This window comes from Electrona antarctica (assembly GCF_951216825.1).
Source record: "Electrona antarctica genome assembly, chromosome: 6".
Lineage (NCBI taxonomy): Eukaryota > Metazoa > Chordata > Actinopteri > Myctophiformes > Myctophidae > Electrona > Electrona antarctica.
The window spans coordinates 24,937,631-24,965,349 of NC_136811.1; the positions used below are offsets into that span (position 1 = coordinate 24,937,631).

General features: G+C 41.3%; 2 protein-coding genes across 4 annotated transcripts in view; both read right to left on the reverse strand.

Moving 5' to 3' along the window:
- LOC306924832 (growth factor receptor-bound protein 10-like) overlaps positions 1-4,079 on the reverse strand; it is a 111,225-nt gene extending 107,146 nt beyond the window's left edge. For all 3 annotated transcript variants that reach the window (XM_079503492.1, XM_079503493.1, XM_079503490.1), the window contains exon 1: positions 3,928-4,079. The gene's annotated coding sequence lies outside the window, so the exon portion shown is untranslated. The remainder of the gene's footprint in view (positions 1-3,927) is intronic.
- Positions 4,080-9,559: 5,480 nt separating this feature from the next.
- Positions 9,560-27,719, reverse strand: part of cobl (cordon-bleu WH2 repeat protein) — a 96,689-nt gene continuing 78,529 nt past the window's right edge. The window contains exons 13-20 of the mRNA XM_079503691.1: positions 25,396-25,700; positions 23,692-23,798; positions 22,322-22,435; positions 20,399-22,062; positions 19,757-19,975; positions 18,676-18,792; positions 16,688-17,005; positions 9,560-13,689 (exon numbers count right to left, since the gene is read on the reverse strand). Coding sequence (XP_079359817.1) covers positions 13,609-13,689; positions 16,688-17,005; positions 18,676-18,792; positions 19,757-19,975; positions 20,399-22,062; positions 22,322-22,435; positions 23,692-23,798; positions 25,396-25,700 — 2,925 coding nt within the window. The 3' untranslated portion in view covers positions 9,560-13,608. The remainder of the gene's footprint in view (positions 13,690-16,687; positions 17,006-18,675; positions 18,793-19,756; positions 19,976-20,398; positions 22,063-22,321; positions 22,436-23,691; positions 23,799-25,395; positions 25,701-27,719) is intronic.

Here is a 27,719-nt window from a genome sequence, read left to right on the forward strand (position 1 = left end):
CACCCGGCCGGGCAGCCATCCCCTCTAAGTAAAGGGATTTGCAACGGGTGTCGGACAGCGAGTGAACTCATATTTCAAACCGCAATGATTGATGGTGAATGTAAACATAGGCTGAAAGGTTAATGTCCAGACTTGACAGCAAAAGTTAAGACTCAAGTGCTGTGTCTTGTAAGATAGGGGGACATGCATTATTGCGTCATCAAGCTTGGAAATGCACAGCAAGGATTTGCAGAAACTAGAGCTGTAGTTTCATTTCGTTTTCGTATTTTGGACGTATACAAATGTATACAGCTATCAAAGGTACATTGTGATAGACAACTAGGAGATCAAAAGCTATTCCCTCTTTCCTCTGATCTCCTTCACTCGACTCCATTCAGAGTTGTATAGCCTACATCATGGCAATGAACTTATGTCATATTCATTCATGCAGGTACAGGACCAGAGGTTGTTTTTAATGGTTCGTCACTCATTAATGGTCGAGCCTGGCTTCGTGCCGCCCCGCGATGCAGACAGCTGCTCCTGTACATATAGTTTGCTGTACAGGTTAATTGGGCTAAAATAAATAGGTCCCTCCCGCTCATTTTATAAGCCAATTACAGGAAAACAGTATGGAATATCAAAACCCTGATTGACGATCAATGTCGAGTGGCCTGGTATAGCGCCATCATGCGATTTGAAAATGTGTGCATGTCTTCCTTTTCCTACTGGCAGTGTGCGCAAATGGTTTGACACAGATTGGTGCAGCGGTTTCCGACATTAGCTCCACACACAGACAGAGACACACACAAACAGGGATGAAAACATAAACTTTGCCTCCCGGCCTTCCGTCCTGGACTCCTGGCAAAGGTAATCATAATGTGAGTCGATTAAATGTGCCAAAATATTGAAACATCTGTGCCTAAAGTCACACTGATCATTGAACTTTGAAAACACCTACAACATTACTCTTAAAATCCCAATTAACTTTACATGCACGCGCACGCGCACGCATGCACGCGTGTAATTGGCACACAAATAATATGGAAAATAATACAATAATTGACTTGGTAGCTTGATGGAGTAAATAGGTACGAGCAGAGACCTGGCACCAACACACACATATGGACAAATGCAAAACCCATCATAGTTATTATTTTCTACTATGTTAGCAGCTTGTATGTATCTAAATGAAAGGGGGACTTGCCCTGCTTTTAGAGACACAGGCAGAGTCAGTTGACTGAAATGAACTGTGCTGTGATCCCCCAGTAGGCTTAGGTTAATGGTGTCATGACATCAGGGAGAGGGTATTAACAGTGTATAGACCTAGCCTAACCAGTGCTGAATGACTGCTGGCTGACGCAAGGCCAAATGGAATGCTGCCTAGGGCAGAACCACAAGCTCATATACCATCACTACCAGATACAAGGACTAACGTTACTCACATTATCTCCGGCTGAAAGCTGAAACAACATTCAAACATGTAAAAGGAACGTTAACCCCCCCAGTGAATTACCACAGTGCCACAGGAACGGTACTTGGGTAAAGATTGTGAAAGATGCAGAGCTTTAATACTGAAATCCATCAATTAATTTGATTGTATTTTAATATGATTATAAGCATAGAAGAACACAGCCAATCAATAACCTCAAGAATGGTTTATGAGTTGCAAACCATACATCTCAGCACATCTCAAGGCTCTAGTCTGTAGCCTACAGTGAGTCAAGTATAGCTTATAGTAAATACAGTATACCGACTATAGTCATGTGCAATAGTCAGCAGCCTTTTGGCAGCTTGTAGTCTTGCAGGGTTCATGCCCCATCATGCCTGTGCTTACTGAGCATGGACTTGAAATAGCAAGACTGGAGCAGAGGGGGTGAAACCACAGCTAGAATGGAGTGAGGCTGTTGCTGTATGCATGGATGTCAGCACAGATAAGAAGGGAAAAAAGGAGGAAATAATATCCTTGGAAAAACAAAACTGTCAGCTCATTTCAAAGACTAGAGTGTGTTTAGTGTCCACATAATGTAACCGTGCTAACATATATTCATAAATAAGTAGAATGGAACACATGGCCCGGCGAGCACCATAGGATGTGGTCTCTGCAGGACGGCATAGCATAAAGCTTAACTTGTTTACGGTGTGGTTGTGATGGAGCTATATCCACTTTATATAAAACCACAATTAGAGGTTGGAGTATAGCAGTGCATGCATGTGTGCGCTGTGCAGTATACGTGTTGAAGAAGGTTGTGTGGAAGGTCCACTTTGGGCGGAAGGTCAGTGGTTTGACAGTTTGTGCATTACACTGTAAAATCCTGAGTTTATCTCCCGGAGAGTGTACAAAATGGAACCAAATGGACCCGTAGGTCACTCTGAGTTCAACGAACACCTGAAGATTTTATCTGTAAGTTTGCGTGACTTTAATGTTCCAAACTACACTTGTCTCAAACAAACAATTCTGGTGGTTTAGCGGAGATAGATACCATTCAAATGAATCAAACTGAATAGTGTGTAAGTTCTTTGATAACAGCTTTCAAAGACTTTACATCCTGCATTGTAAAAAATTGCCTCTACGCCATGCACTCTCATAAAAACAACTCTATTCAAAGTCAAACCATGTTTCAGTCCACTCAGCCCAGGGCAGTCTCAGTACTGTTATAGCAGATGAATATCTATGCTTGGCTAATAGCCAAAGTCCAAATCAAGCTACAATAACTTCATGTAGATATAATGCATTGATTCACAAAAGGAGTCTTGAAATTGGGGAAACAGCACTTTGATGGTTTAATTAGATACTGCTAGAAGGTTTATCTCTCTCTCTCTCTGCACAGTAATTTGTGGACCTGACAAAACTGCATTAAGCTTCTTGTAAAAAACATTGAGTATTGACAAGAATTTTCAAACCTTCTGATTAGCCCAGGATTGATGCAGGGACGGGTGGAACAACTCTGGGTATAAGCCTCAAATTGCCTCAAGTCCCATTTTCCATTCTACATTTTCAACCAAAGGCCCAATCGACATTCAAAACACAAGTGGATAATTTAAGGTTTCCAGAATCCTCATTTTCAACCGCTATAAAACTTTCTGCAGTATCAACAAAATGTAGGCCATAAAGAGATTGATTTGGAAATTGGAAAAGTACCAACATTACAGTAGCCTAAAGTGAAGCCTGTATGGACAACTCGTTGCCAAAACATTATCAGGATCAACATCATAATGTAATTCCCAGCGTTCCTGCCCTGAATTCAGTGACAAAAACAAAACAATATTACAATTTTCAGACTTAAAAGTCTCCTCCTCCTCCCCCCCCCAAAAAGCATACGCTGGCGAGGGTAAGGCGAGACCGGTGAAACTCTCAGACTGGGGGGCAAGCTGTGTTTCGCTGGCTGCTGGACACATTATAGCAGACACTACAGTTACGCAATAGTAAACAACCCACCCCATATTGCAGGTCTTACGATCAAAACAATGCTGCATTGCATAAGCATAACACAAGTTTGTTGGTATTCATTCAAGGACGGTGCATAGAAACCAAGGCAACACACCCGACCTCTCTCACTTTATCAACACGCTGGTTTACTAGCCACACACAATGAGTCTGTAACGGAAGCTTTAACAGTCGTAAGAACACCGTGATGAGTTACAACAATACACGTAACATGGTGTAAGACTTGGTTACTACTATACATATAACCAGGTTAACTTATTTGGAAGTTCAACGATTCGCCCACTGACACAGAGAGGCACAGAAATGTATCAGCTTGCCACGGTTACGCACAGCGCACACGTGTCTGTGTTTTTCGACCACAAAACGGCGTGTCACCAAAACAAAACATTCGCATTCAACTTTTAAAATGTGCCCAATGAGGAGCCTTCGCAAACTCTTTCCCTTTGTAAACATCCTGCACAAAAAAATAATAATAATCTTCACCCATCAACATAAAATACTACCTTGAAGCCCCGGGGCCGACTGAAGAACGAACAGCCGAGCAGGACGGACGGTGTTGAACGAGGCGAGGGTCGTAGCAGGCAGCGCAGCGCCTCTCGCTCAGCCAACGGTGGACAACATTGCCGGAGTGGATAATAGTAGGAGACGGAGCAGTGGCAGGCAAACACTGCAGGGCAGGCAGGCAGCTCATCTCATGTGCCGGGGCGCGCGCGCGCGCGCACACGCACACACACACACACACACACACGCACACGCACACACGCACCAAACAACTCCTCCCCTCCAGAGTCCGACTAAACCACGCCCAAAGAGGCTCGCCTCATCTCTGCACACCACACACACACCCCCCGCCCCACCTACATCCCTCCCACCCTCACCCCCATTGATTATCTCTGCCTCTAAAACAGGACAAGATCAACACTGACAATTATTTTTTCATCTATATCTCGTAGGCTATCTTTAAGTCAGTTTTAAAAGAAACACTGAAAATAATCCAGGTTTATTGAGTCCTCGATTAACTACACGACAAATGGTATACAGGAGGCTTGCTTTAAACTCTAACTCTAAAGTGAAAACCAAGACATAAAATACAGTAGGTTGAGGGAGAGCACTACTATGTAGTCTATCCCGGAAAATCCACGTTATAATTGCCATGAACCTCAGATTCGGCTTCTGATTTGGATCACTGTCTGTAAAAGATGTATTTCTGAAAAGAAATGGCATTCATAATAATATTAGTGAATTATCATCTCATTCCGGCCAATCGGAATTTGCGTCCTCACCTTCATCTTCAATGTTTGTGTTGTTTACGCAATATTTGTGTTTACACAAAACTGGCCATTCATTGTCAATGGCATTCAATGTTTGTGTGTACAAGCTCGAGCTTGTGCAGCTGCTACTTTGTATATGGGATAGTTATGGGATAGTACGAGAGGTGTCAATGTCCTGTTCCTGCTGCCCACGGCAGTATTGACATTGACTCAGTCCAGGTTCGATTGTGTCGAAGTGTCTTCGAAGTGTCCTTTATTTTTCTTATTGACAGTAAAATGATGTCCAGAAAATCTGAACTCAATAGGACCTCACGATATTCACAATCAATGGATTTTAAGGGATTTTGACATTTGAACATCGGCCCAAGCTATTTAGCTGCCAAGTGCCAACCCTACTATCTCCATTAATTCTGAATTAAACTTTCACTAAAAGAAGGGTAATTTAGACTAGCCCTATCTGAAAAGTATTTGTCATGGTCTAGGAAGCAAGTAGACAACATCTATCTTTATTGACTATGGACTACAGTGGTTATTTTAATACACTTTTGAGGACCAAGGTCCACATCATATTTCTAAGATTACTGTAGTACTTGTAGAGAAATGGTCCGTGTCATCTCCTGAGTCAAATTCAAACCCATTCTGATGTGAGTACCAAATCTGCAGGGTTTTTGAGCCACAAAGGTTCGCAAAGGCCCATTTCATTTCCATAGGCTACTGAATGAGATATTCTATGAGACTAGTATAGACTCATTCCTCTGAAAGAATGTGAACACACCATAGGAGTCTGGTGCAAAAGGTCGTCAGTCTGGAGTTTCCTTTCCTTTCCTGTGTGTGTGTGTGTGTGTGTGTGTGTGTGTGTGTGCGTGCGTGCGTGCGTGCGTGCGTGCGTGCGTGTGTGCGTGCGTGCGTGCGTGCGTGCGTGTCTGTGTTTCTGAATCAGGGGAACAACAGGGGTCTAACAATCTGTGACCTTAAGACACAATATGCAGGCATGTCATGCACACAAACATACATGCACAGACAGAACAGTGAACAGAAGACATTGTGCAGCAGTTGCATCACATACAAGTCACGCCATGAGATCAGATCGCCACCATGTAACGTGAACAAAGCATTCATCCTATGTGACTGGCATTGAGACACAAAGCATTCTGTCTGTGACACTGGCATCAAGGCAAAAACTGAACACACATTATGGTGATTTCAGTTCATCAGACATTCAGCATCACACAGGCCTTTTGTTCACATTGATTGATCAGATACATTGGAGACTTCAAAACATTAAAAAACAATGTCCACGTACACCCCATGCTGACAGTTAGCCTCACTATGTCCATCATGTATCATTGGTCTGGCAGAACAGAACAACACAGTCTCAGAATATAATCCAAGGCATTTGGTGAATGGCTTTGACCGGTGTCTCTCACAGTGCATGAATGTGTTTGTTCTTAGTATGGAGGACTATGGTGGGAAAAACCCCTGAAAACAAGATGCCAACCCCTGGCACGGTAGGCCTATATGTTATGTAGCACTCTACCTAATGAGCTAGAAAGAACTGATGAGTTACAATGGTGTTATATTATTCTATACATTTTTCTATGTTAGATAAATATATAAATATATGAATATATATATATATATATATATATATATATATATATATATATATATATATATATATATATATATATATATATGAGAGAGAGAGAGAGAGAGAGAGAGAGAGAGAGAGAGAGAGAGAGAGAGAGAGAGAGTATACATAGTTGTTTGTTTGTAAAATAGGGAGCACACAAAACATAGAGAGAGAGAGAGAGAGAGAGAGAGAGAGAGAGAGAGAGAGAGACAGAGACAGACACAGACAGACAGACAGACAGACAGGCAGGCAGGCAGGCAGGCAGGCAGGCAGGCAGGCAGGCAGACAGACAGACAGACAGACAGACAGACAGACAGACAGACAGGCAGGCAGGCAGGCAGGCAGACAGACAGACAGACAGACAGACAGACAGACAGACAGACAGACAGACAGACAGACAGACAGACAGACAGACAGACACCTCAAAACAACTATTCTTGGTAAGAAAGAACTGCGGTTGTGATAAAAGCTGCAAAATACTGCTTGGATAGTTGATCTCATAAGACCCATGACAGTGGCAGCTCCTTGATGTCCCCACCCACCCCACCCCACCCCCACCCCCACCCCTCACCATATATCATGCATCGTTGTTATACATAAACCTCCCATGCCTTAAACCTAATTTATCATCTCTGTCGTGTGGAAACCTCAATTGTCCAAAACGGTTACTTTTCAGGATTCAAATAAAAAACAATAGCAAAAGTAGCAGATCTACAAGCTCAAAGTTACGCTTTGAGCCTTGTTTCGAGCTTGTGGATCTGCTACAGTAGGACTACATATGATCAAGTAGACAATAATTTACAAAAAACACAAAGATAAAATATGGAGATAAGAGCTTTCTGCCCGACACAGACATTATACTTGCCGACAAGAACAGATTTTCAGCAGATTTTCGGCACCTACAGCCTACAGGCGTACAGCTCTTTAATTATTCTCAAGCCGAGGACAACAATCTCAAACCATAAAACAAGGATTGGTAAAGGCGTAACCGAAACCAAGACTAAATTCATTTATTTTAGTTGTACTATGTGGTGTGGTGTGATGTTCTGGTAATCCGTCATTCAGTGGTTAATGTTGTTGCCAAAATGGTTACAATGGTTTGGAAGCCTAACATAGGCACACAACCACAGCAGCAACCACCACACAGACACACAGACACAGACACACACACACACACACACACACACACACACACACACACACACACACACACACACACACACACGTGCGCTTGCACACGTGCGCTTGCACACGTGCACTTGCACGTGTGTGGAAGGAACAAACAATCGTCTCTATTTAACACAGTAGACACCTCTTTACAATAAAGTGATTCATGAATGATAAAGAATTCTACTGTAAACACTGTTGTAAGTGATTTTATTTGTGCTTTGTGTCATGTTTGGTGCAACATGGTGCAAAAAGTCCATGAGTGGATAACTGAAACCATGTCATAACAATTGCCTTGACCTTCAAAGTGGCCTTAAATTGCCAGATATATTACATACTGTACTATGCCTTTTGATTTAGTGAGGACCAGAGCTTCTAAAAATGCCTTTCAATATGACCATGTTACTCATCAAGTTCATCATGATATTACATTTGAGAAAGCATAGGTGTTTTACTAGAGTAAGTTTAAAACCAACCAAAAACGTATCCCTGTTATGCGGAGATCCTTGACTGTGATCAATATTAAGCCCATATATGGGAATGCCAATATATGATCATATTGTGACAGTCTCATGATAACCACTGTGGTTGCCGCAAAGGTCACAGTTAACTATGGAATCATGCATTTCCTGTCAGTCAGTCAGTGTATCATTCAAAATCCCCATACATGGAGAAAGCCCCATATATGGTCCCCAGGCTTCTCGCCCCCAGGCGTCTTACTGGTTAGGAATACTATATGTAAGACATGTGACATGGCACCTGACCTTACCATCTATGTACACAACATGTGTTTAACAGCAGATTGTCCTTGACATGTTTTTAGGATTTTATTCAATGTTATTTCACTCACAATCACTGAGCCATGGGCATGAGCCATCTTCCAACATTGCACTGGTCTCATAGAATGTTATGGTCAATCCACAGTGGTCAGATGGCTAACAGATGACACATTCATCAAGGACAGAGGTTATGCTTCTGGTAAAATATAGTTTAATAACATCTATATCTATTAATCAACTATTAGGGAATAGCCTAAGATGGAATGAATCTGTATATTCATAATGTATTTATTTATGCTGGATGACAAAGCAAGACTGCATGACAGCACACAGATGCCATTGGTAGGTATATCAATATATCTGGACCTATAATTTTGCAACTTCCCACATATGTGTGTGCGTTCATATGTGTATATGCAGTAACTAGTATTTCAGGAATCAGGAATGCAGGGTCAATTTCTGTGAGAGCCATTATGTGTGAGTCTGTGACCACATGGTGGTGAGTCAGGGTCATGAGCCACTGCTCGGAATAGTAGCAGATCTGTGATGTGGCAATACCCTCCACACAGGGACAGTAGAGGGAGAGAGAGATAGACAGAGATAGAGAAAGTGTGTGTGTGTGTGTGTGTGGGTGTGTGTGTGAGAGAGAGAGAGAGATAGAGGGAGATTACAACATATTCCACAAGGATAACAAGAATAGCACAAACAACCACTTTGCTGAGGATGAAACAGTGGATCAGTCCTGGCTTTCAAGACCAGTGTCCATACTACCATTTTGTGAGTAAATATTGACTATTTGATACATCAAATACATACTGAGTGGTGCAACTCCCCTCTCCCCTCTCCCCCTGACGCCCCCCCCCCCCCCCCCCTCTCTCTCATTAGCAGGCAACAGTGCAGCAGTATCTCTCTCTCTCTGTTTCTGGCACAACAGCACCACTTTGCCCCTACTGGTACTCATAGTAACATAGTCACATACATAGGTTGGACATTGCTGTTCCACTCAAAAACAGGCAGACAGACAGACAGACAGACAGACAGACAGACAGACAGATACATTCAATTCACATCAATTATAAACTGGGAATTATTTATAAAACAATGGTTTAATAAAAATAAAAATCTGTACATTAATGGTTAATATTTATAACATTTTATATTTCTTTATATTTATAAATTATAATTACATTCTGAAAATATTTTGTAAGCAAATGCAATCGTATTTAGTACATACTATGTGATAAATATTAAATATATTGTCCTGCTTATACATTGTTTCCTCTACGTATTGTAATACTTATTTTATATACCATCTATGACAAAGCATAAATAAGGCTGGAATCCTATTCAGGGTTGCTGCAGTCAGGAGCTGTCATGCGAAACATAAATTAACTGAATGAATGTAATATTGTTACATCCATAGTGTAATCATCACAAATGCAAGGAAAACTCAACCAATTATTGTTTACAAAATCATTTATTGAATCACAACAAAAAGGTAGACAAAAATAATAGATGTGCAATTCATCTGGGGGAAAAAAGTGCACTTGAAACATAAAAAGCAATAGCTTATAAAACACTCAAACTAAATTAATTAGAATGCCATTCTAGTAAGGGCCATTTAATCCAAATCTATCATTGTGATAATTACTCTTTAGTTTACAAAATATACAATTACTATACTATAACCAACTGCAAGATAGAGTGTGTAAATGAAACCATCTAATGGAAGGAACAATACAATTAAAGCCATCCTTAGAAACCGGTCTAAATTGCCATGGCCCAAAGAAAAAAGAAAGTGTTGAAGATAAATTAATTATGCAACTCTCTGAAAATAGGTGGTGCTTACTTATATGTAGTACCTAAACACACATGACAATATGTACATCTGAATACAGTACCACGTTTGAGAAATATACTATTTAACCACGTGAGCCCTAGCGTCACTAGTCATTCTGGGGCGAACATTCGGTGAAAATTGCAGATCTACAAGCTCACAACATGACAACATGATTGTGAGCTTGTAGATACAGTATAGGCTATTTTCCGCAAAGACAATGTAGAGTGAAACAATGGCTAGGGGCCCTAGTATAGAGCCCTGAATGACTCCGGTCAACTAGGGTTTAAGTGGCTATGATCTCAGTTGTACACCTCTCTCTTTATCAGTCATAGCTTCATACTTTAAGTTTTCAATATAGAATAATAGCATGAAATACATTAGTTCTGAGGCATTGTCCATCAACTACACTGTGTAAAATAACTGAGAATGTAAAAATGGGTAGGGTTTGGTTCCATTTTTACACTCTCAGGTAACACTCAGGACTGTGTAGTTTGTTACATAATGGATAATTGCTCACTGATAAATAAACTAATCTCTTAGCTCCTGACAGTGCTTCAAAAATGCTTTGAAATGTCAAGGAAAGGACAGGTGTGTGTGTGTGTGTGTGTGTGTGTGTGTGTGTGTGTGTGCGCGTGCGTGCGTGCGTGCTTGCGTGCGTGCGTGCGTGCGTGCGTGCGCTTGTTAACTAATGTAGTTATTTTACTTGGACGACAAAGTATCTCACATGTAAATAAAACAACGTCACATGTCTACAATAACGCTCATGAAACATTGGTCCAAACCATAAGAACAAAAATGCAACTGAAAAATCACTACTTTCTCTATTCCTGAATAAATGTTTGGGATTTCCGCAGAGCACTGATTATGTAATGAAAATGATTTAAAACAGCAGCATAAAATAAGAGCAAGAGGCAAAATAAAGAATACATAGTAGCAGTAGGCACAAGTTATGTTTAATTTATATTTATATCACAACGATGTAACGCAAAGAAAATAGCACATCTACAAGCTCAATGCACTGCAATGTAATGCATTGTGAGCTAGTGGGTTTTCTATTTTCACCACGCAACAGTGTTGTATGATAAGTATAAATCAGACTTAGTCACCACCAGTGAAACACCTCAGAACAAAGTATTGTACAAGTTGGCATTATGGTCCAGATCTGCGCAAAATAATACACTTTCAGGACCTGACATTGTACTCTTTGTCACCTTGTTTTTCTTGAAAGTATACTTGAAAGTATACTTGAAAGTATACTTGAAAAGATGTGTTTCAATTACTTTAAATGGGTTAAATATTAAGTTACACAGATATGTGTATCATCATGTCAAACATATTGCACCTTATGGATATTTACATCAAAACATCAAATGTTTAATCATATACTTACTATAACACTGAGTGAAAAACAGTTTACGGCATCTGAAGAAAATGAAGGGTGTTAAAATAAAATACAAAATAGATCAAACAACAAATGTGATCAGAAATTATAATGTGTATCATTAAAGTAAAAATAGTCTGCTTTCTTGGCACATGCAGTGTACACCGTTCCAATATATTAGTTACAATATCTACTGAATTCAAGTACGGATAACGGATGGCATGACACATAAGGTAAGTGACATGTTTAGAACTGGAATCTGCAGTACGTGTCACTAGCACAAAAAGTGGAGGCTCTCTTCAATGTGTTAGCAAGTGGTCACAAAAACATCTTCATGAAAGCAAATGTCAAAAGTGTTCCAAAAGTTGTTGTAAGATCTGACTTTTCCAGCTGAAGACAGGCAGGGCATCATCTTGCTTTAAACTACAGTGCATTTTGAAAGTTTGTGATTGGCTGAAATTATCAACCCACCTGAAAATGTAGCTTCTGTTTATTAAAGTGTTGGAGACACAGGGAGACATCTGTCACTAAACAAACACTCTAATGCAATGATTACTATCAGAATATAGTGTTTCACAAACACCTTTTGTTTTAACCAAAACATATCCCTTACCATACCTTTAACTGAATTCTCCTTTGTTCCATCAATGATGGTGCGGTGGAGAATGTTTCTTAGTCATACATTAATCATGTAGTGTTTAAGGCACATGTTGGCCTATTCTCACTGTTTTGGCCCCTGTCCTCTGTTTGGTGTTTTAGCTAGGCTATGCAGCAGTTAAAGTGTCAACAAGTCATCCTTTTCATACTGCATATATTTGTTTCATATTTCTATTTATTTTCTAGATTTTATTTGATGTGACGTGTTGGGCACATCGTTTGTTGGAACATCGTTTGTCTTGCTCACTGTTTATTGCGACTGAATGTATGGAATCGCGCATTTCCAGTGTGTTAGTCCCGCCTCCATATATGGTCATGCCTTGTGACATCATCACACCTCCATATATGGTCATGCCTCGTGACATCATGCCTCCATTATGGTAACGCCTCGTGTCATCACGCCTCCTGACACGTCATGCCACCATATATGGCCATCTCCATATATGAAGGTCACAAGTCTCACGACTATCATCTAACCCTGGATAACCATACATGGAGAAGACTGGATCATCACCTAGATCTGCATATATGGAGCCGGCCAGCAACTCTACATCTGACCTCAAACCTCAAACCCTTAGATCTCCACATATGGAGCTGACCTGTTCTGCCATTCCATATGCTGATCCTTCCCCACCCTTTAGGGCGAGGTTGCTTCTCGCCCTCAGGGCGTCTTACTGGTAGTTATACTGTATGTCTCATACCAGAGGTGGTGAGGAGGGTCACGTCATCAAAATGTATAATTTTACCATGCAGCATGGTGAGCCCTCATATTTCCTGTTCTCCCTTTGTAGGTTCACCTGTTACCTTTTTAGCCTGTAGACTGTAGTAAAACCAACTGGGTTGTTTGTTTGTGTGATTGAAAACACCTGACTCTAATTTCAATGAACAGCTAAGCAGTTTCACATAGGCCTACTTTTGCCACCCACAGAATATGTGATATTGGATTTTCCGCAAAAAATGTATCTCCAAGCATAACATGTGTTTGATTGGGTTCTCTTGATCTACTTTTAGGACGTAAAATCTGATGTCTTAGGTATATTCATATTCATGCACAAATATAGAAATATACATATTCCAAGGGGTTCGCAAACTTTCAAGTACTTAGTAGTAAGTATGTTCTCTGCTAACTCAGTGAAAAGGTTTTTTCTTTTTCTTTTGGCTACTGCCAAATAGTGACAGCAACAAATTATTATAATCATCTCCCCTCAGTCATGTCATTGGAAAATGAGGTCAAACTAAAATTACCTGGCAAAGCATCAGTCCCATTATGAGCATGAATTACTCTTGTATAAGGTCCCAGGCTATCAGCTGGTGCTGTTGTGGAGCAGTGGTGATTGTGATGTGATTTAAATCATGCAACTCAACTAGTTGCACCAGTGATACCAAACTAAGGGTCACTTAAAATGATTCAATTCAAGCCATCTCCCCAGACTATACTTTCTACCATCTGAGGTTCTCATTGAGAGAGTGTTGAAGAAGTTGCTTGGATGGTCCCCAGTCTGCCATTCACTTGAACTGTCTTGGTGGGCACAGCTACCTAGATGGTAGAGACACAAAATAAAATAAAAACAATTCAACATTAACAACATGCTGCAAAGAAAGTATCCCATTCTTTGATCTTGTGATTGTAATTAACTGTACACGGAAAACAAAACGTAATATATCAAACATGTGGACTAATGTCGTATTACATTTAGGTTAAGGTAGTTTCAGTTTTGGGTTAGGGTCGTTTCCGATTTGGGGTAGGGGGCTTGACTGACAGTTTGCCGATTGGGTTTAAAATTAAGGGACTTCTCAGCAAGTGAGAGTTTGACTCCACAGTTGTCAAACCCTGCCTGCTTCTCAGAGTAAATCATTCTTACCATTGAGTATTTCCTCCCTAGTTATTAGCAATGTCAGCTTTAAACTGCATACCTGCTTTGCTAAATAGCTTTAACAGGTTCATTAAATTCATTTATTTCTTGACCTGAAAGTGAACCCATCCTCTCCTTCAACACATCACATACAAGTTTACAACAGTTCAGTACTGTTCAGTACTAGGAGGGCTTTGTTCTGTTCAGGGCGAGTTTCGATTAAGGTAAGGTAAGAAATGAGAAATTTCAAACAAAACGGCTGCCAGGGCAGAGATGTGTCTCTTTCTGTGAATATTTCTCTTTCCTCTGTGTGTCTCTATGTTCTATCTACATGTTTCTCTTACGCTTTCCGAGAATCTCCTCTCTAACTTTAGTTGTCCTTTCCCCCAAATAGAGTTAGTCATGTATATGATTGTATGGACACTAGAATTGTTGACAGGAATCAAGGTTTGGGAGACATGCAAAAAGCAAAGCAAAAGCAAAGTTACTATATTTACCCAGGGTATCTGGGCTAAGCTCAAGAACTTGTTTCCAGCCAGGCCCTGCTCATAGAACATTTCATGGTAGTGGTTCAATGCCTTGCTCAAGGGCACTTCAGCGGTGGTAATTTTAACCGCTGATTCGAACTGGCGACCTTCCGGTATCAAGACCGCTCCGCAATCCGTTCGGCCACCGCTGCCAAATGCCAATGCAGGACAGGTACATTGATTATTTTTTTGCCTAAAGTTATTGATAGGTTGAATGTAATCTGACAGGAAACGGGGAAAGAGACGGGGGGAAGACACGCGGCAAAGGCCGCCGGGATCGGGAGTCGAACCCGCGGCACACCGTCAGGCTGGCTCAGGCTCAGCAGCCTAGGTGCCCAGACTTGAGCTAACCATCCCGGCCAGGTACATTGAATTTAATCCATGATAGGCCAATTTTAGTTTTCACATCTGCTTCGCAAATATATTGAAACCACATTCAAACTGACCATCCATATAGGTAAAAAAAGCTTTAATTTATTTTTTCATAATGCTTCGCATTACGATGCATTGCCGTTGTCAGCTTAGGCCCCCTACACACTGCACGACGATTATGCTGTCGGGAGCTTTTTTGGCACTCGCCGACAAAACCCCTAATTAGACGCAAGATCAGGCTTTGATGTGTGTGAAAGGCTCTGCGCAAAGATCCATACTCTGTGTATTGTGTCTGATATGTTACGACCTGTATTATTATTATTATTATTATCCAGCGGCGATAAAAGCGATTGCCGATGCCTTCCAGAGCGTTTCTGAATATCTAGCAGGTTTGATATTTGACTCTCTCGCTGACTGGACATCGTACAGTATGAACAGGGTTGCGACCGCACCCCGAGAAGGTCTGTATTACAACCAATGAAAGCACAGGTTGAGTGTGGCAGCGGTGGCTGAACGGTTTGCGGTGCGGTCTTGACACCGGAAGGTCGCCAGTTCGTATCCCCGGACCGGCACGTTAAAATTACCACCGCTGAAGTGCCCTTGAGCAAGGCATTGAACCACTACCATGAAATGTTCTATGAGCAGGGCCTGGCTGTAAACAAGTATCTGATGCTTAGTCCAGTTACCCTGGGTAAATATAGTAACTTTGCTTTGCTTTGCTTTACATCTGTGCTCACAGACAGAAAGTCTGTCTGTATCGATAGATAATAATAATATATAACCTTTATTCCGTGGGTAAATGCAGGTGTCATACTTATTCCTTGGGTAAATCCAGGTGTCATACATATTGGTAGCTAAATTATATTAGCCTAATATTGCTGTTAAATAGTCTATAAAACCAACGCATCTCACTTGAATAATGTTCATAAAACTGTGTCGGAATCTAGGCTGGAGCGCAAACATTTGGACCAAGTGTGTGTGTGTCTAAATTTTAGCGTCCTGTCTGCTCTACATTTCGTTATGTGTATTCTGTGTGTACTGTGTACGCGTGCGCAGAGAGAGAGAGAGAGAGAGAGAGAGAGAGAGAGAGAGAGAAAGAGAGACAGAGACAGAGAGAGAAGGGGGGGTCCTGTGTCGGTCTCCTGCATGTACGTGAGACGTCAAAATGAATTGAAATAAAAAACAAATGTAACCTATATGTATTGGGTCTGGATCGCATATTGGTTAACTCTTGCAGTGTGTGATCCACAAAGACAAAATTACAGACGATTTAACGCTATCTACAGTATATATAGCAAGAATGGGGTAGTGTGAAATACTTAACGATCTGATGACTCCCCGACTACTTTAAAAGTCCTTCAGTGTGTAGGAGCCATTAGTACATCTGATTTCTTTTACTTTTAATATAAAGCGGAAGTGGAGCCTCCTCCCCACTTCCGTTTCGTCTTTACAGTCGCGCAAATGTATCCTAATATAAATAGAAATCATCTAAGCATATATATATAGCTTGCTGCTTAGCAGAAATAGAAATAAAAAAATAAGCTCTAAAGATATTTTAAAATATTAAAATATATTTTGTGAACAGAAATGATAAATAGATTACTCGGATTTGGGGAGGTGTAGTTCCAGACTCTATAGCATTCGGAGATTGTGGAATAGTTGTCTGGCTACACGAGACTAACTGAAATGCATTCTTAAAGGGACACTACTGTGCTTTTGAAGCACAGTAGTGTCCCATTAAAGAATCAGAACTCTGTGTTGTGGAGTTGTTAGATGGTTCTACCTTCTTGAGCCTCTCGGCAGCAGATCCGGAGCGGATGGATTCCATCATGGCTTCTCTGGCCAAGGCAGGGTTCACCTGGACTTCAGCGCCAGGATGCACAACCCCACTGAGCTTAGCCACGGCTGGGGCTGGAGGTGGAGGTGGGGGTGGAGGTCCGGTTGGCGCTGGGGGAGGTAGGACCCCTGCATGTGGAGGCAGAGGTGCGGTGAAGGGAGGAGGAGGAGGAGGAGGGGAAGTGAAGGTGGGAGGACTCTTCTTCTCCTCCACCACAACATCTTTCCTGAAGTTCTCCAGCTCCTCAGCCGCCTCTGATTTGGTCTGTGGAGTGTAGAGAGGGGAAACGGTGGGTGCAAAGCACACAGACAGGCAGCTGCTTATAGAAACACAAGCGAAGAAAGTGCAAATATTATACCGTAAATAATATGATGTATTACTGTGTGTATCGGCAGTGCACACGCACATGCGCAGACGTACAGTAAATTGCTTTAAAGGACCACTTCACCACTTTTCAACATCTCTTCATATAATTGGTCCTAACTAATGTTCATGATAAAACACCACCATTTTCTTCCTACTCTCTCATAGGAGGGCTGTGGGCAGTTCATACACCCGTCCACCAGTGACATCATCGTTAGGCAGATATTTTTTTTAAACAAGATTTGTTTTAAAATATATTTAGATTTGTATTATCGTGAGAACGATGGCTTCCATTTTTGCATTGCAACTTTTCAGGAAAAGAAAGCCTGCCGTTTCTATTAGCTTCGATTCCCACTGGTGGACGAGTTTCTACAGCTCTAGTATGAGAAACAGACTAGAGCAGAAAAAAATTGTGGTATTATATCATGAACATTAGTGAATTATATAAGTTGAAAAGTGGTGAAGTGGTCCTTTAAGTCCTCATTCTCTACATTGCATTGTAAAAGCCAAGTCATCACAAAGCTCAAAGTTCAGATACGGCAGTTCAGAAAGATCACAAAAACAAAATTCTGTTCTGATTACTATATTTATCTTCAATCAAAACAAATGAAACTTTTCCCTTAAAAAAAATAAAAATCCCAAAGGCTGTGAGTCTGATTTAGTAATGCAACATTCCAGAGATTCCAGCACTGGTCAGGAACATTCTAGAATAGAACCGCAGATGGGCCTCGGTTACAACAGCACATTTCCCTGGCCCTTTCATTCCACATGGCTCCTTACATGACAACAAACCACAACTCTCAGTCCACACAGAGGGATTCAAATAGAAACCAACACACATATTGTTGCTGTCGGGCAGAAACCTCTTATCTCCATATTTTAACCTTTGTGTTTTTCGTAAATTAATGTCCACTTGGTCATACTACAACGTCACGCAAAATTATCAGAAGTAGCAGATATTTATTTCATTTGAATCCTGAAAATGTTTTGGACATACGTACTTTCCACCCCACATAGACCATAACATGGTTTCTTGCATGAATCTGTGATTACGTAAATAGCTAAACTACATATATATAGCTATGTATTAATGACATTAACCCTAGTGTCCCTATTATGACATAAGTGATCATTAGGCGAAAATACATTATTTATTATTTTATTTTTGGTGAAGAGATTCTGCGAGGGACAAAAATAAGTAACAAATAAATCACACTGAGCTGAGCGGTGCAGGCTGCTCAACAACACAGCTGGCTGCAGTTACAGTTATTGTGTTCAGTGTGAATGGCCCTTTATGCTGCTCAACAGTGTCCCTTTAGGTCACCCAGCGGTATTGCAGCTGTTGAGGTCGCGTACTCAGACATGCATACAGACATACAGACACACTCGGTCACTCATTGGAGCGGTTTGGCACCGCTCAAAAATAAATAACTGATATAAGTGAAACCCTGTACTGTATTACAATCATTTGCAATTATGAATAACATATGAATGCATCACAATAAGTAAGTAGTGTGGGGACATCTATATCAGATCTATGTCAGAGAACATGAATGTTGAGATCATTTTACCTTCCTCAGCTTTCCAGAGCTGCCCTTTGCCCTGATGGCAGCCAGTAGAGCAGACCTCTCGTTCTCCTCCTCCTCATAAGATGGCTTCTTCATGCTGCTGGTAGTAGATCCAGATAACTAATAATGAGATAGGAAGATCATTAAATAACCAATTAAAACACCTCTTTTCTACAAGTATTTTGTGCTCATTAACCCGTGAGGCCATCGGCCGCTTGGCGCTGGCCCTCACAAGTTCTCGTTGTCAGCGCACCTGCCTTGTTGTCAAGTGATTTAAGGACGTTAGTTAAGCAAAAACAAGTGATTTGCCCAGCAATTCTGGGAGATGAAGATCAATGCAGCAACCACAGTGGCCATGTTTGACATGCTGAGCTCCTTCTGCAGTGTGGTCATGGTCACACATGACAATTCAGCTGGGGGGCACTTTAGCTCAGTGGTTCTCAACCTGTGGGTCGGGACCCCAGGGGGGTGTCTCGGCCTGAAAAGGTTGAGAACCACTGCTTTAGCCTGCGCTGACTGATCAGCTACTGTACTGCTGTATCAGCCCTAGGCCTGCTAACAGTTATCACCCTCCTTTTCACCTAGTGCAAATAAAGGCTGGGTATGTGATGAATAGAGTTTTACAGATTTTAATTACACTTATTTACGCTTAGGCCCTACATCAGTGGTTCTGAACCTTTTCTGGACAAGGGCCCACTTGAAAATCATGAAAGTGTTTGTGGCCCACTAGCACTGCAGCCTATCGGAAGTCAGGTTAAGTGTCAGGTGGGTGGGTCGTGTGCATTTTCAGAGCATGATTTATTTTAATGATTAATAAATCTATTGCACTGTATTCCGGCTTGGATCAACATAACTATCGTAGTGTACTTAAGTTCGTATTTATTTGTATCATGTACATTATATTTTTTTCAGGCCAAATATCACTTTTTAATATTAATGTTATATTATCATTAAAATCTTAGTGTTTTGGCAATTATTTGGTGGCCCACTTGCAATACCCTCTTGGCCCACAGGTTCAGAACCTCTGTCCTACATGTAAATAAATAGTTATGATGCGCTGTAGTCTCTCCATTCATGACGTCACCTTCTTCAGTCTCTCCTTCCCTCCTGAATGGATGGCCTCCATCAGGTTGCTGTGGAGAGATGTTTCCTTGTGAATAGACTTGCAGATCACCGGCCTGAACTTCTTCACTGGCCCAAACACTGTCACCTGGCGTGGCTCGGGGAGCACGCCGTCACTGGACGTTTCTGGTTTCTTAGGCAGCGCTGGATGGGGGGCTGTGGTATCCGTCTCTTTGTGGCTCTGGTAATATAATAACAATATGTAATATAATAAATAATATGTAAGCGATAGTGTACAACAAAGTGTCCCGACATAAAAATCAGGACACTTCAGAGTGCATTATTATCACACTAATAATGTTCACCTACCACTAAAATAATTGAGAATATTCATGTACAAGTAGCAAACCAAAGCTGTTATCTTGGTAACCACTCTAATCCAGTCCTACAAACAGTTTAAATATTACTTTGTTATGGTTACATGCAGTTAATATATCATGATGGCTTAGAACTGTGATTCAACTTTCAACCGGGACTATGTTTGAGGTGTCCCGATATATGATACATGGTTTACTTTTGGTGTGAAACTACAAAACGGTCTTGCATATCTAATTTGGTTGTTCCACCATGTGGAAATATGTCCTTCTTAAAGCATGATACATACAGTGACACTGATCTGGGCTGGGAACGGTGTATTGGAGGCTGGAACCTCTTTGGTGGTTGACCGTAGAGGGGATTGCAGGGAGCTAGTCCGTGAAGGGCTAGGGCTTCTGGCCCGGACATGTTGCAGATTGTCTCTGCTGTAAGTAGTGGTCAGGTTCATTTGGGCAGGGCTATTGGGTCGAATACACTTAGTGTTGGTTATTTCTGATTTCAAATTCTTGGAGTTTTCTTTGGTGGATTGAAGGCTACTAGCACATGCTCCCCCATCCTGTCTCACTTCCTCATGAGCTGTCTGCCTCTCGGAGATGTACTCATTAGAGCTCATTGATGTCTTTGGGTCAGGAGGGTGAGACATGGATTCAGAACGATTCACTGTACTTTGTGACACAAATGACTGAGTAGAGTGGCGTGGGTTCACATATATAGATCGACCCTTCTGGTAGGTGGAGCTGCCTGTCCTAAGAGTAGCGGAATCTGGGTTGCTGGGTGTAATGTCAGGTTTAGCTGAAGCCCTCGGGGTGTATTTGGTGATGGCAGACGCCACATATTGGCTGGAGGTTCTCCTTGATGGTTTGAGGAAGGACAGGTCTCTTTTCTGATCTGGGATGGCCGTAGTTTGAGGGGGAGGTTTACTGTTGGGCTGCTGCAGAGGTTCTGAAACGGGAACTTTGCTCTCCTTGTCTATCTGCTTTTCCCTTTTCCTTTCGACAACTTCTTTCACTGGTTCCTGGACAGTTTCCTTCACTGTCTCTTTAAGCTTGACATTCTCTGCCAGCTCATGAGCTGAAACTTGAGCAATTTTCAAGCCCTCTGTCTTGTGGGTCATCTCAGCCCTTTCTGAGACAGCGACAGGATTATTTTTCAGGTCATCGGCACTCTCCTTGACCTTGTCACTAACACTCCTGCTGGAGGCCATAGAACTGTCTTGTTTTTCATTTGAGCTCCAGAAGGCTTTGGCTTTCCCCAACAGAGGAGATGCTTCACTGTTGTAAACCTCCAGCTCAGACGAACCACCAAATTTATTGCGGCACAATCCCGCTTTCACCATGTTCCCCTGCTCATCAATTTTGATGGCACCCGTGGTTGGGGTGATTACCGGCTTCTCCATCACAGCATGACTACTAGAACCATTAGGTTTGGGCGGGACAATGGTGAAAGTTTTCATACCAAACCGAGATGTGCCGCTGCAGGTTATCTTGCTATGTGAGGTGGTGGTACCGGTGTTGTTACTGTTGTGGACCCTGTACATAGGAATATGCCCATCCTCATCCATCGACGTTGATCGCTGATTGGTTGGGGGCAGACTATTCTTCATTTCGGGAACAGTGAGAGTGTTGCCTTTAACGGGATCAGGTTTAGTCTTCATACTCTGCTTCCGTTTCTGCACATCGAGATTCGTTTTTGACACCGTGCTTTTTTGTTTTCCTTCTGTCGCTGTGTTTCTCTCTGCATTGCTTTTAACTATTGCCACTGTTGTTGATGTCTTTTTCTCCTCGTTCAGCATGCCATTCATACACCTATTCTCCTGTGATTGGCTCAGCTGTGCTGCCTGATGACGTGTCTCCTGAGAGTTCACACTGCTAGTTTCCCGGCTGCCGTTGGCCATACAAGCGTTGTTGTTTTTGTTCTGTATCTCCCCACTGGACTGGTGACTTAAGGTGAGATCTAGAATTCAGACAAGACGGCAAAAAGTAGTACATTATATGAATACACCTAAATACAACATGTCTCCTTTCTGTCTAAAGTTCAAGATCAAGTTGGACAAAACAACAATTTGATTTGTAAAAACAAAACAAAAACAAACCGACATGTTCTCGTCATTAAACTGTTAAATTGGGATGTTATTGAACCTAGTCAAACATATCAAACAGTCTACATTTCAAAGAAGGAAATACATTTTCAACAAAATGAACCCTCTCTGTACCTTTGCAATCTGTCTCATTGTCTGTAATGTTCAGTTCATAGTCATCCAGGACATCATCTATTGCTGTGACTGGCACATCCATGTCTACGATAGACACTGGCACGTAATTTCTGTCTGTGGATATAATGAGTCTTTTAGTGAGGCAATACACACATGGGTGATATCCAGAATTGGGAAAACAATGAGACAACAAGTATTATAATAATCACTATGCAATTAAAATAATTTAGGAATGAAAATATACTTCTGCATCTAGAACTACATCTAGAGTTGTTTTCTTTTCTTTTTTTCTGACAAATCTGAGATCAATCATGAGGGGTGTCAAAATTGTGAGAGGTGGATGTGGTGATATTAGTGTGTTGTTAATAACAAATATGAATTTGTCTTTAAAAAGATATAGGGCTATATCTTGCGCCACCCCTTAACCCTTATCCCTAAACTAATTTGCCATTTTTTACTATTTAAAAAAACCTTTTGAAATAGTTCAAATAGCCGATCTACAAGCTCACAATGTCTCGATGTAGATCGGCTAGTTGAACTATTTTAAATTGTTTTTCAAAATAGTAAAAAATGGCAAATTAGTTTAGGGAGCCCAATGTATATATATATTTGGGCTTGAAAAGTCTCAGGCAATCAGGTCTCAGATAAAAGTTACTTCACAAGAACTTATATAACACCGGAAAAATTGAATAAATTTGATCCTAACACTCTTGACTTATGTTATAAATGTAGTGAACATAAAGGTACCCTATTCCATTACTTATGGGAATGTGAGGAGATTAAAACATTCTGGAGGTCTTTGGTACATTGTATCTCTCAGATTACGTCAGGTCCAGTTCCTCTCTGTCCTAAATTATGTATACTCAGTATTTATCCATTAAATTGTGCACTAAAGAATAAAGAAAAAATTATAATTGACCTGAGCGTATGGCCTGTTATAGGCCATACGCTCAATTGCACTATGTTGGAAAAATGTCAATGCCCCCACGATCGGCTTTTGGTTGAGGAATTTAACGTCCAGTTTAGCACATGAGAAACTAACATATCATATGTAATTAGGATATGTTAGTAAGAATAAGATATGGGAGAGGTTCTTGGACTTCGTTAAGCGTGGTGACATTGAAGAGGCCTTGGATGGTTAACTTGAATTGTCAGCTGTTTGGTTGGGGTAAGGAACTGTGATGGTATATGATTTTTTATTATTTTGTGTTTGTTTGTTTTGTTTTGTATTCATGGACATATCCTGTTGTTTTAGTGTTTGTGCTGCCATTTATGTGTATGGAAAAATATATTTGTGAGAATACTATGTTGCATAAGAAAATTAATAAACATATGTTTAAAAAGAAAAGATATACTTATACAAGCCTCACCTGCTTCATCTGCTTCAAAAGTCTGACTGAGCTGGACAGTGACTTCTGGGTCTTTCTCATAGCTGTCCTTTAACCTGCCTGACTTCTTCAGGCTGGTGTCACTGTGTCTGAGAAAATAGAAAATGGTCTTTCCATACATCCATCAACAAGACATGCACACAGACACACGTATACACGTCTACAATACTGCATATTCCAAAGAGACTTTGGACAGTGGTTCAACAAGCAGTGGATGGTTTGCTCAAGGGCGCTTTGGCGGTAATAGGTACTCCCTCCCCCATTCCTGGGATTAGGGCCACTATAGACAAAAGGCTAAATACAGTTCAAATAGCAGGGGAAAAAAACAAAACTTTTAGTTTGTAAAATATGAAACTGATTTAAAAAAAGAGAGAAAGAAAAAGATTTACATTAGTGTCTGAAATGTGCAGCTATAAATATATTATTACCATAGAGTTCATGTTTCCTTTATTCTCGATTCAAGAGTTCAACAGAGCATTCTTATGAGTCACTGATGTATTAGCCATAACAAATTGCAAAAGGGAGGCCAAACCAAATAGAATTTGTCTTCAAGAGACTTGGACGGGAACACTTTTCCTGAACGACTCTGAGAAAGCAGGGTTATGGCGCTTTCCTGGAAGCTGGAGGAGCAAGCAGCTACAGGAAGGGCCCCAAGATTCATAAAGTTTGTCTGAGTGAGAGCACTGATCAAGGATCACTGATTCAGGCACATTACCATACACATTTCACAACAACTTAAAAAGGCAAAAAGTGAGCATGGGTCAGCAATCATTTTCCCAGAAAGACTTTGAATAAGGGCCTAGAATCATAACTATGAAAGCACAGCACTATGGGTTATGGCTGCCAGCGTTGGCCACAGCTCAAATACAACACACGGCAGGAGCTGCTCTCAGTTAGTACTACTGGCAGTGTGACGTGACAATCAGGAAAAGACACTGATTCTCCATATGTGAAACTAGACCATAAAGCAAACTATGACATTTAAGCACATTGTTTGTGTAATATTTGCTTTTTAAAGTCACTGGCCAATCATTAGCCATAATGGCCAAAAGTTAGGTGATAATCAAATTCAAAATGGCTCCCAAGCAATTTGGATCTTAATTGCTTTGTTAAAGGGATATTTCACTTTCAAATAACAAAAGTATATGGAAAAATCACGGCCCCCTGACACATTCGTAATGTCCTTCACAATGACATGTAGTACCTGTAAGATGTAAATATTTGTTTTGGCTTTAGTTTCAACATATAGAAATTGGTTGGATCTGTTTTTGGTGGAAAAAAGAAGGAAAGAAAAAAGGCCACTGCCAGAAGCAGAAGCTGGCTGCAGTGTGGTAGATGATACGTATGGAAATGAATGGCATGAATACTGTGAAACATGAGGTGAGTGAGAGAGTGAGGCAGACCCCCTGAATCATAGGTTGACAGGACCACCCAGACACACTAATGTGTCTCTGTCTCGCTACCCACAATATGTTTGCAATAAAGTTGCTGGATGAACAAAGGGTCATAAATTAAGGTCAATACATTACTGAAGCTTTGGTGTACTCTGTCTCTCTCACCCACACTCACTTAGCACCACTTTCCCCTCCGTGGAATGCCACCTGCTGTTCGTTCCTGACATCTGAAACCCAGCTTCCCTTGTATTCCCTCTTTTGTCTCCCGTTTCAATCTCTTCCACCGCCGTACCTGTGGCTGGATCCCCAAGTGGCACATCCCTCGTCACTGTCACTGGAATTGTCCCTCACTGGTCCCAGTTGTCTGTCTCCAGCTCCACCTCCTCCACTGCTTCCGTCCAGAGACAAACTCCCATCCGGAGACGTGGGCTGGGTGTCTGAGGGAGAGCTGACCAGGCCTGAGTCCTCGACTTCGGCCATGCCCTCGGAGGCAGCGTATCCCTGGTCGGGCAGGCTGCTGCCGGCGCTGCTGCCCACTGACAGGGTCTCCTCCTCAAGAATGTCGGCATCTGGGCTCTGGCCACCTGTCACAGGCCTCTGCAGGGAATGGAGCCATGCTAGCAGAGGAAAATATGAGAGAATATCAATCAATCAATCAATCAATCAATCAATCAATCAATCAAACTTTATTAAAGACACATGGTCCATAGTGACATAAAAAAAAAAATATATATATATATGACTTCGTTTCGCCATCCATTGTTAGACAGTGGTAGACAATAACGAAGTACATTTACTTGAGTATTTGTGCTTTACTTGAGTATTTTATTTTAGGGATACTTACGACTTTCGCTCCACTACATGACACAAATATTGTACTTTTTACGCCACTACATTTTTAGGAAGGGAAAATCTACAAGCTTATGCATTGTATTGTGATGCGTTGTGAGCTTGTAGATTGGCTATGTTCACTATTTTTCAATTTGGGGGGGAAGTCTCAAAATTTCAATACAGCAATACAGTATTTAAAAAAAGAAAATGTACTTTGTAATTTGTACTTTTTAACACTTTTTTAACACAGGGATATTGCACTTTCCAAAAAAGCCTTTAATGTTTTTTAAGGTTGAAAATGACCTCGGCCATTTCATCATCTGCTCAGGCTTATGTGAACACCCCAGACAGTTTTTAAGTTGCTTGATTCAGTATTTAGATAATTGATATTCATTTTAGCTGCCCCGTCCCCTTCCTATACAAACTTAATACTTAATAATAAAAAATGGAGTAACTTAATACTCCATTTTAACCATGATAGATTTATTGAAAACACCCGTCTTTTTTCTGGTGACTGATACTGTCCTTCTAATACGCGAGGGGCCGTGTTTTTTCCAATTACTGTTCATGGTGGTGCTATAACAGGCCGAAAATTTGGGCAGAGGTTCGTCGTTGGCATCCAGGGGGTGTGTGTGCAAAGTTTGGCATCGACCGGGTTAGCGGTGCCAAAGATTAGCTGGTAACAGACGGACGGACACACAAACGGACACACACAGACACACGGACGGAGGGCAAAACATACTCTCCCCATGCCTTCGGCCTGGTGGAGACAATAAATGAAAACAGTAAATGAAAAAACCTGGGCCCTCACGTAGTAGGACAATATCAGTCACCAGAAAAAGACGGGTGTTTCAAGTTACAATGGGTTTATATAGGAAGGGGGCGGGGCAGCTAAAATCTTTAGAACTGTCTGGGGTGTTCACATAAGCCTGAGTAGATGATAAAATGACCAAACGTATTTTTTAAGTGAAATATCCCTTTAAGTACTCCAGTACTTTAACTCACGTACACATTTGACAGAGCAACTTTCACTTGTAGCTGAGAAATATTTGACCAGTAATATCTACGTATAGTGACTCAAGTACTGGGGTTGAGTACTTTGTCTACTGCTGGTTATTATCTCTCGTGGTCATAGTTGTTGGCATGGCTCATGTTGCTCTTACATCATACTCAGGGGATAGGATTGGAAACCCCACCCCGACAGGGTGAGAGGAACACGGCGGCCCGGCCGCGGCCGCCATATGCATATGGTCATGAGTGGATTAGGCAAACAAAGATATTGGCACATCAAAGCTTGATAACTTTTGCAGAGAACAGGTACATTTGCAGAGAAAGATAAAGCACAGATACACAGCAGGAGAAAAGCACAGAGATGCAAGGGTAGAGAAAGCCGAGGAAGTATTCATGAGTTTCAACACGTACACACACATAGACATACACACACGCACGCACACACACACACACACACACACATGCACTGTTACACCCAAATAAATGTAAATCAAACACCAAAAACTGAGGCCAAAGAGGCCACAGGCAAAAAGTGCAACCACTTCTGGCTTGATAAAACGGATTTAATGATGTGTGGGTGGACTTACTGTAAACAAACCGTTTTAATTAGGTTTTTACAGTAAGAGTCCCCAATGACAGATATACTACTGACATAGCATTGCTTCATCTCTTTAGTACAGTCATGCTCTGGTCAGCCCTCTGGGCTTTGGGGAGCTCATTTAGTCAGTTACTGATCTCATTGAACTGCAGTCCAACGGAATAAAAGTCAATGTA